The sequence below is a fragment of the Trichechus manatus genome, unplaced genomic scaffold (assembly GCF_000243295.1).
Source record: "Trichechus manatus latirostris isolate Lorelei unplaced genomic scaffold, TriManLat1.0 scaffold00025, whole genome shotgun sequence".
NCBI classification, from domain to species: domain Eukaryota; kingdom Metazoa; phylum Chordata; class Mammalia; order Sirenia; family Trichechidae; genus Trichechus; species Trichechus manatus.
The window spans coordinates 18671898-18682902 of NW_004443961.1; the positions used below are offsets into that span (position 1 = coordinate 18671898).

General features: G+C 42.4%; 1 protein-coding gene across 1 annotated transcript in view; it reads right to left on the reverse strand.

The window, feature by feature from the left end:
• Positions 1 to 11005, reverse strand: part of SLC24A2 (solute carrier family 24 member 2) — a 321337-nt gene that overhangs the window by 24816 nt on the left and 285516 nt on the right. The window contains exon 9 of the mRNA XM_004373517.2: positions 8794 to 8912. Coding sequence (XP_004373574.1) covers positions 8794 to 8912 — 119 coding nt within the window. The remainder of the gene's footprint in view (positions 1 to 8793; positions 8913 to 11005) is intronic.

An 11005-nucleotide genomic window follows, 5' to 3' on the forward strand; every position in this document is an offset into this window, starting at 1 on the left:
TTTGTGAGTAGATTTTGTTTCCGGCTTGGAAATAAATCACTGTGTTCATTTACTATAATTTATTTTTAAATTGTCTTTTTTCACTCATTCTTTATTGAGTTTTAGAAAAATCTATTTTTTTCTTAGTTTCTCAATGTCTTTGCACTTGCATTTTTTAAAAATCAACACCCTTCATTCTCTTCTTATCCTTTATGTTCCCATCACTTATCTCTTTCCATAAGTCAAAAAGCATCTCATTTTGGAAGAGAATGCCATCTGCGATGTTTGCCTTATCTTCTGTGTGGACATCCTGAACCAACAGAGCTGACATTTAAGTAGCAAAAAGATTTATCATTTAAAAAAAGGTGATAAATCTCTGCCTGCCTGGTAGCAGGAAATAATTTACTTCCCTTATAATATAATCTGGTTGGCTTTACGTATACATGGGAAAAAACTCTAGCATCAAGAATTTAGGATGTTAAACACAAAACAGGAAGGTTTCACTCAGCAATGGCAACCTAAAAACTTAATCTTCTACTTTTACAGAATTCTAAATTGAAACCAAGGTATCAACATATTTTGCTGTGAGTGATGAGGCTGTGTGGGCCTAAGTTTCCCAAGGAGCCAAGAAACCATTTTATTATAATGTAAAATGGCATTTGGACAGTCTGATGAAATGCAATTGCTTTCCTTCACTTTGCATTTTGCCCAAATAATTCTGAGGTGCAACCTGCACAGAGGATGGATTTCTTTCTGCATTGCTATTGTAAATTGGTTTTTGTACTGTTTTCATGGGCTCCATAAATCAATTGCTGATACCAATCATAATAGATTTGTCAACATTAATGCTACTGGTGAGTCATAAACAATAATTCAAAAATCATTCTCATCACTTTATTATCAATTGGAGTAAAATTATTTAGAGGAACAGTAATGTTAATGTTAGCATTTTTTCCAGTGTGGTAATGGATTTTTTTTTTCCTTTTTATTAATGGGCAGCCTTTAATGTACTTTATGTGAACAATTAATAGCCATTCTTCAAACTCCCTTGGAAGGCACAATAACAAATAGAGTTATTAACCTCAGGATCTTCAGTGAAGATACAATTCTTTGCCAGTAATCAAGTTTAGGCAGAAACTCATGAGTCTGATCCGAATCCATATGCATTTTTAAATGTGGTTGAAAGGTCTCTGAGTGCACTTTAAGCTGCTTTAAGTTGGTAAATAATGTCTAGGTAGAGGAATTAGACCTCAATTTTTCTTTTAAAATATAATATAGATTGAAAGCGAAAAAAAAAGTTGTCTCCTCCAGAAATGGAATGAAAGTATTAAGAACTGGCAGGTAAAACACCTTAATTTTTGCTTGCTTTATAATTTGCGTCAGGCCTTCCCTGACACTAATGGAGTTCCCTTCCTAAGGCAATCATTGTTCTAAATGGCTTGGGCCTTGGGAAATCCAGTTTGCTGGAGAATCTTCTAATATTGTCTTATCTTTCAGTATTAGGGCTTGGTCTCTCTGCCCCAGCACTGCCCTTGTTCCCTGGCAGTGGTTGGACAGAGAGACCTACTGGTGCCTCCATTTCTTGGGTGCCAGGATCCTCTTATTATGATTCACTGATGTTCCAAGAGATTGACTAATCCCACAAAGAGGAGGAAATGTAGTCCTGGGCTGTCTTTAAACTTTCAAAATCGTGGACCTGGTTGTTATACTTTAAAAAATCCACCCATTGCTGTCAAATTGATTCCGACTCACAGTGAGGCTATAAGACAGAGTAGAAATGCCCCATAGGGTTACTAAGGCTGTAAATCTTTACGGAAGCCGACTGCCACAGCTTTCTCCTGCAGAGTGGCTGGTGGGTTCGAACTGCCAACCTTTTGGTTAGCAGCCGAGTGCTTTAACCACTGTACCACCAGGGCTCCTATCATCTGTCAGTCATTTAGAAAATACACTTGCTCTCTGAATAATGGGAGGGGCTCCCAAACCCTGTATTAAACCTCACCGCTGCTAAGAGCTTAAGTAGCTACTCACTAAGGGTAATATTTTAGAAGCAAGATATCACGTAGATTGCAGATACCATCTGCTTGGATAATCTTGGAAATTCTCATCAGAGCTAACATTCCTTGACCAATGTTCATTATGAAGTCTCCCTAGAGAGTTCTAAATTCATAGCTGTAACATTTAAACAACAACACTGTCTAACAAACTTCTGTCCTTGATGACAATGCTTTCCCTACCCTCAGAGATCCAGATTTAATAGTAGAGAGATATTGTTAAGCATTTTATTCTTTTTTTTTTTAGACTAGCTCCAAGAAACTTAAAATCATAGTCACTTCTATTATCTTTCCCCTACTCATCTTTTACTTAGTCACATAATACTCAAACCTGCTAAAAATGCAAGGAGTATTTTTATCAGAACCGTGAAGCTTCAGGAAAGCAGATCTTAGAAACTCTATTGAGTTTAAAGACTAATGCTGGGGAGAAATAAGTGGGGACTGAATTCCCAAAGGGAGAAAGGTGGTGGTAAGGTGATATTTAAGTGATAAAGTGAGAAAAAAAAAATCAATAAGGGCCTGCATTTTACTTACACATACACACAGACACATACTCTCTCTCTCTGTCTCACATACGTGCATGTGTGTATATACACACACATATATATGTTTATACACACACACAAACATGTACATATGAAGGAGCCGTGGTGGTGCAATGACTAAGCATTTGTCTGCTAACCAAAAGGTTCACAGTTTGAACTCAACCAGCTACTCTGAGGAAGAAAATCCTGGCGATCTGCTTCCGTATATATTACAGCTTCAGAAACCCCATGGGGCAGTTCTGCTCTGTTACATGGGCTCACTATGAGTCAGAAGAATTGACTTGAAGACACCCAACAACATGTATGTATGTGAATACATATATGTGTGTTTGTATATATACGTATTTTTTCTTTTCCCTGGGAATGTGATTTTCTTATATAAATCTGCTCAAGCACTGGTGCCTCTGGGAACTGTTTGAATATCTGGGCAATCCTTAACTTAAGCAAGAACAATTCTGATTTTCCTCAAGGACAGAGAGAAATCTTAGAGGCAAAATGAAATAAAAGCTGTAACATATAAAAAGCCATCTCACAATACATGAAAATGTTGTTGTTGTTAGCTGATGTGGAGTTGGCCCCTGAATCGTGGTGACCCCCCACACAATAGAACGAAATGCTGCCTGGTCCTGTGCCATCCCCATGATCACTTGTGGATGTGACCATTGTTATCCATAGGGTTTTCGTTGGCTGAGTTTTGGACGTAGATCATCAGGCCTTTCTTCCTGTCTGTCTTAGCCTGGAAGCTCCACTGACATCTGTTCAGTGTTAGAGCAACACACAGCGTCCACTGATGGATGGTGGCTGTGCATAAGGTGCCTTGGCTGGGAACTGGACCCAGGTCTTTTGCATGGAAGGTGAGAATTCTACCACTGAACCACTTCTGCCCTCATCATAAAGATGTAGGACATAACTGTAAAAAAGTTACATTTTTGTCCAGATTTCAGAATCCAAGAAATTGGCAAGGCATTTCCTCTTCTTCACTGCATGCGTGTATTTAAATGGTTTCCTCACATGTCACAGTGGGAGGATCATGATGGGCCACCACGGCTTCTTCATATAGACAGGCAGTTTTGTGGCACCCCTGGGCCAAGTGCACTCCGCTGGCTGTTGTCATGACGGGCCAAATTAAAATGTAATCAAATGCTGAGTTCTGGGTACGAGGGAATTTCTCTGAATTGTCTTTCAAACCTGGCCGAGTTCTCAACATTGAAAATTTGGGAAGGTTGGTAAATTCTCCATGGTAGATCCAACAGCATTGCATTAGCAGTTGTTGGGAGAACTGAATTTGCTTAAAGCCATTTAAAAAGTCGAATTATTTCTTGGTTCCCCAGAATATACAAGTGATGCAAGAAAGTTCTTGCAAAGGGGCTTCCTCTGTCAGAGAGAATATTTTAAAATGCTCTTCACTGCCAGCGTAAAGTTTGTACTGAAGAAAGCTCTCAGAGGTGAGGTGTTCATGTAAAATTAGTCCTCTCGTAAGAGCATGGGTTTTAAAATAGTTGGTTAATTACACGAGGCAGGCTAACTCTCAGGAGAATGCCAGCGCCAAGTGTGTGGTGCAGGGGCCAATTTCCATTAATAAAGCCGGGATGCACAGCTCGCTCTTCACGTAGCTTAATAAAAATGAAACTTGAAGGAAATTACTAACAGTAAAAAAGCACTGCATCACTTCTGTGAAGCTGCACTTGGGTGGCCTGAGCATTTGATTTCACGTCTTATATTCTGGCTTTGGAGTTAATAGCCTAACTCACCCATCCGATCCAGGCTGTCCAGCCTGGAGACTGCAGCATAAACTACAACTTCCTTTATTTGTTTACTCACTACAACCAATTTATTACCAAATTTCCTCAACTCTGGCTCAGAAACAGCTCTCCAATCCAGCCACTGTCATCTATGTCACAGCCAATACTTGGTTTAAAACTTCGTCATCTGGGCTATTTCAATGGCCACTTAAAAATAGGTTTTACTAAGTACTGCAAATTATAGCGTGTGGTACAAATGGTTAACATGCTCCGCTGAGAGCTGAAAGGGTGGAAGTTCAAGTCCACCCAGGGGTACCTGGGAAGAAAGGCTTGGCGATCTGCTTCTGAAAAATCAGCCACTGAAAACCCAACGGAGTACAGTTCTACTTTGACACACATAGGGTTGCTATGAGTCGGAGTCAATTTGATGGCAACTGGTTTTATGCAGTGCTTACTGTGTGCCAAGAACTGCTGTATGAGCATTTGGTCCTCACAGCAAAGCTATGAGATAGGTGCTGTTATTATCCCTGTTTCACAGAGAAGGAGAACGGAGAACAGAGAAATTCAGTCACTTGCCTACAGTCACATGGTTAGTAAGTGGCAGAACTGGGATTTGAACTCAGAAGGTCTCCAGAGACTCTGCTCTTAACAACTCAAGCATACTGCCTCTGTTTTAATTTAACCCATTATTATTTTTATTGTTGGTATTGAGTAGGTAATACAATTAGCTAGTTCAAAATTCCAAAGCTATGTAGGGTCCATATTGAAAGTCCTACCTTCCACCCCAGTTCCCTATCACACGGACCCATGTTCTGGCGGTAATTAGCCTGACCATTTTCTTCCACAGCATCCCAAGTGAATGCTTATGTGTTATTTCTCTCTTTTTTCCCCCTCTCACACAAATGTAGTATACTGGGTACAATCTGGCAAGTTGCCTTGTTCACTTAACAACATATACTGAAGTTCATTCCATATTAGTACGTGAAGAGCTTCCTCATTCTTCTCGCCCACCCCCCAAAGACTGCAGATGGTCTAAACCAGGGGTGGGCAAACTTCTCCTGTAAAGGACTAGATAGTAAATATTTTGGGCTTTTTGCCCCACACACTCTCTGTCACATATGCTGCTGCTGCTTCTTTTTTCAAAGCCTTTTAAAAATATAAAAATGATTCTTAGCTCATGGGCCATACAAAAACAGACTAGAGGTCAGATTTGGCCAATGAACCTCAGCTTGCTGACCCCTAAAGCAACAGCTCTTAACTGTATCCAGTCTTTTTCCACTTTGGCCTCTTCTTGACCGTTCTCAAAAGAGCCGTCTTCCTATAAAACAAATCTGATGATGCCACCAAACCAGTTGCCAGGGCGTCAACTCTGACTCTGCCACGTGTGTCAGAGTAGACCTGTGTCCCACAGGGTTATCGATGGCTGATTCTTCAGAAGGCCTTTCTTCTGAGGCACCCCTGGGTGGACTCAAATCTCCAATCTTTTGGTTAGCAGCGGGGTGTGTTAACCGTTTGCACCACGCAGGGACTCCCTCACCTCACCTTGCTTTACTTTCCTCATAGCCCTTTCCATCATCTATGATCATATCTTGTTCTGTATTTATAGTCTCTCCGCCCTGCTGGAATGTGTATTCCATTCACTGGGGCTTCCCCAGTGCCCAGCACATCACTTGACACATATTAGGTGAGCAATAAAGGTTTTCTGAATACATGAATGGTGGGAAAATTTCAGCTCAATCTACCTTTCCTGGTGGATCCCTCCTCACTTCTTCCTCTATATTTTAGTCTCCAGTTCCACCGGCTTTCTCATCAGTCACTAAACATGAATTTCCCTTTAAAGGTTTCACACCTTTGTACATAACTGTCAACTTGGGTTATCATTTCCTTCTCTGGGTGACAAACTCCTACTCACCGAGCAATGCCCAGCTCAAATGTTACCTCTTCTATGAAGCTTTTACACCTCCCAGGCTAGGGTCAAATGTACCCTCTAGCAGGCTCCCAGAGGACTTTGTACAGATCTCTGTGATCATATTGGGTTATAATTATCCACCACAAATCTTTCTTGATTGATTGATTTATACCCTGAACGCTTCCAAACATACATTTTAAAAAACATTTTCATTTCACCTACAGCGACCTCCTTCTGGAAAGGGACACATTGAATGGCATTTAAGTGGCTAGTATGGGCACATAATAATGTAAAGAGCCAGCATATAGCTCTGTGCTAAGTGTTTTATGTACATTATCTCATTTAACGTCATAACAATCCTAACAAGGCAGGTACTATTATTGTTTGTACTAAGGAATCTAAAGCTCAGTGAGGTCAGATAACTTGCCCCTGGTGCACCTGGAATACACCACCAGGCAGTCCTGTAGTCAGTTGTGTGGGGTGCGTCTTTGCTCTTGAGCTCTCACTGCATCAGGCTGGTACACACATCTGTCTTGCTTCCCTGCATCGAGACCTGGGGGTGCATTCTTCTCAGAGAGGGGCCCAGCCCCCCCGTAGCAAAGTCCTGCCCTGTGGCGGGGCACATATGTCCCTCTGCTAGCCAGATGGAGGGGCAAAGATACTGGGCTGCCCTCTGCACACCTCCGATTGTGCTATCCCCAAGGGCGGCCAGGTGTCCTTGGAGCCTGCTGTTTATCCAGGTGGATATAAGTTACTCCACCAGCTCACTCTTGAGCTAATGCAAAGAGACCCCAGGGAAGAAGGGCGAAGGAGTCTAGAAGGCAGAGGAGACAGGGCAGAAGGCACTGCAGTCTCGTTATCATTTCCTTTAAACAAAGAAACTTTCCATGCTACTTCAGGGAGTAAGGGCAACGGTAGACAATTAGCATGTCTTTTCTAAGAAGTACAGACTCCCTCTATTGCAGAGTATATTCTAGACTAAGGGAGAAGAAAGTGCACTGCGCTGACATACTGCCTGTAGTCTATTCTACCAGTGGGCAGTGTGTAACTTTCCAGCTCATTGGGAAAATTCTGTCTGGAGAAGTGGATCTTGAACTTTAAGGTAGTGCTACTCAAAGTGTGGTCCTCAGACCAGCAGCATCAGCATCACCTGAGAGCTTATTAGAAATGCAGACTTTTGAACCCAAGCCCAGACCTACTGAACCAGAGTCTGAGTTTTAACATGAACCCCAGGAAATTCGTAAGCATATTTCAGTTTGAGAAGCTCTGACCTACGATGCCTGATTAAAATAGAAGTTTGGGCTCCATGCCTTAGAAATTCTGATTCATTAGATCAGGTTGGGATCCAGAAATCTAACCAGCACCACCAGGGAGTCTGCCTAATTTCTGGGCAACTGTGGTCTAGAGGCAATGTTGCAGGGTGGAAATAGTACAGGCATTGTATTTAGACAGTCCTGAGATTGAATCTCAGCTCTACCATCTCTGAGCTAGGTGATCTGGAGCAACTACTTCATTTCCTTGAGTTTCAGCTTCCTCAACAACAAAATGGGGCTGAGGGCTGTAAAGGTGATAATATATGGAAAGTGCCTAGCAGTATATTTGTGACACATATTAGGTGCTTGATAAATGGTAATAATGGGGCAGTGGTGGTTCCCTGACAGAATTCTTGCCTTCCGTATGGGAGACCTGTGTTTGATTCTTGGCCAGTGCACCTCGTGTTCAGCCACCACCCGACTGTCAGTGGATGCTTGTATGTTGCTATGATGCTGAACAGGTTTATACTGGAGCTTTCAGACTAAGAAATCAGGAAGGAAGGCCTAGCAATCTACTTCTAAAAATCTGGCAGTGGAAATTTTATGGACCACAACGATCTGATCCGCAACAGATTATGAGGATGGTGCAAGATTAGGCAGCATTTCATTCCATCGTTCATGGGGTTGCCATGAGTCTGTGCCTACTTGACAACATCTAACAACAACATGAACAGTTATAAACAGATAAACAGTTACAGTGATAACTGTTAGATGAATGAGCTGTCTGCTGGTTGCACAAGTGAACTTTGGGTTGGGCCAGAGAGTGTTGATCAATTTCAACTGCAGTGACAGGGAAGGTCAAAGGGGACTCGTCAAGGTGTAATGGCTGTGCTTTCCTGTTATTTAACTCTGACCTTAAATACATAAAGAAAGGATTAAACTGCAGCAGTTATCAAACTTTCTCATGCATTAAGAGTCACCTGGGAAGCTAATTTAAAATGCTGATTCCTGGGTCCTGCTTTCCAGAGATTCTGTTTCATCAGGTCTAGGGTATGCTGCAGGAATCTGTGTTTTTGTCCCCAAAAGTCCTTCAACCTCACCCTGAGAAATAGTGACTTAGAGAATGTGCGTATTCATTCAATAAACGTAGAGCTTGATGCATGAGGGCCCCCGGGCTGGTATTTGGAAACACGCAAGGATGACTAAGCCCTTGCCTGGTGTCAGGGACTCTAGGGAGAATGTAGGGTTCTGTGCTGCTAGGCTAGGACGTCCATCCGAACAGTAGCCCCGAAGAGCAGTGGGAAAAGGCAGTACCTGGGCTTCCGCAGCTTCAATGCTATGGGAGATGTTTCCATTTTGTACAGGCTCCGAAGCTCCACTGGGTGGCGTCATCTCAACTTCCATGCTGGTGCTGTTTGGGAGCTCGATTTTTTCTGCGACATAATTTAAACATACACACAAAAAAAGCAAATGAAATCAATGGAGAAAGACAGCCACATTGAAAACAACATTGTAAAATGCTGGGCCAAGGGAGAAGAGATAAGTAGTCTCTGAGAGGCCATGAGACCCATGGCTGGTGTTGAGCCAAATGGCAAAAGAATGTTTACCATTCTTCTCTATGCCTTCCGCATTCTCAGCCCTCCTCCCTTTTTTGATCGCTCTCTGGCTTCCCACACCAGCCTGAAGTCTTAACTTAGTGCCCTGTTAGCTCCCATGCTATCCCATTCTTTAGTCTAGGCAAAATTTACCAACTAGCTAGCTATTCAAGAACATGAATATAGACATTTTAAAACCAAAACCATATCCAATCTATATACTGTTTTTTATACCAGGATCACACCCCTCAGCTTTTTTCTTATAGCAAGGTCTTTTCTTGGTACTGCACTCTGGAGAGGACATTGGGCAGAGCATCAGGAGACATGGGTCCTAGGCCTTGTTCTGCCACTACCAAGCTGCCACCGTAGGCAAGTCCCCTCCTTTTTCTGGGCTTCAGGACCTTATCTGTAAACAAAGGGGTTTGACTGACTGATTTCCAAGGCCATTGATTCCAGCTCTAACTCTCAGGCTTGTGGGTGGGCATCTTTGCCCTTGGTAGGTGCCTCGAGAAGGCTAGTTAGCACATTCCACACCTGGGTGTCCTACTGCAGGCAAGGCAAGGGGGAACTGAACACGTAATAGAGGCAAAAGTCTGTATCGTTCCCAAATGAGAGGTAACGTCTGGCCAGAGTGAAGCCCCAGGTCAGCAGGTACAGATTCACATTCTCCCTTAAGATTTGAGAAGTCACTCTGGGACACTGGAAATCAGACATGCCTGGGTTCATATTCTGACTCTGCAACTTCTCGTTTGTGGCCCTCAGTAAGTAACTTAACCTCTCTGACCCTCAGTTTTCTCATCTGCAAAATGGGGGTGATGATGACAATACTGTTACAACAACAACAGCCGCTACTAACAACAACAATAAAGACAACACTAGGACTTCCATAAGGACAAGAAAATGTGTATAAAGCACAGTGTCTGGTGCAGAGCAAGTACGCAAGAAGCAGGAACTCTTCTTCCCCTCACTGGTATCTGCCTTGCACTACAAGATTTTGTTCAGGGCTAAGAGGAGCACCTCCAGGTGATGAGTGTTCAGGCACCACTGGGATCTGCCATGGCTTCAGTGGGAAGGAACAGAAAAGGCTCCTAGGCCTTCTGGCTTGCTGGGTCAAGTCTTGGATTTCAGGAGAGAACAAAGCTGTATGGTTTAGTGTCCGGGTTGCCAGGAGGAAGCTGCTCATACCGTGTCAGAGTATGTTTTTTGCTAGCAACTTCAGAAGGACTAAACATGGCTATCACTAGTGCCTAAGAAAGTAATTTGAGAGTTATGTAAACATTTTTGGGTTTGAAGTGGACAAATTTTGGAAACCATTGTTGTTGTTGCTGTGTGCCGTCAAGTCAATTCTGATTCACAGTGACCCTGCATGACAGAGTAGAACGGCCCCATAGGGTTTCACAGGCTGTAATCTTTACGAGATTAGACTGCCTATTTTTCTCCCACGGAGCAGCTGATGAGTTCAAACTGAAACAACAGGGGAATGTTTATGTTTATTTATGTCTTTAGTTGTGGAATACAGACGCATAAATATATTTAAAAATAGAAAGCCATAAAAACTGAAATTTATCTTTCCACATTATAGTAGTGGTGGTGATACGTATGTGGAATCCTGCTGTGTGTGCCAGGTTATCTTAGTGTGCTTGATTCAGTTATTTAAACTAAAAAATACTGAATACCTCATGGAATATTAAAACTCTGCTTTGGAGAGTCTACTGGCTGAAGTAATACAATCTTTGGACCCAGGCTGTGAAGGCCAAACTTGACCTTAGCAACACAGGATACTGGGTACAAAAGTAGAGGTAAGATGTCCAAGAACAGATACGAGCAGATAAGAAGAAACAACCTACCAGGCATAATACTTAACCTGGGTCATCAAAGAAAATATGAAAAGAAATCTTGGACTTTCTTTGAAAAGCATGGATTTTGCACAC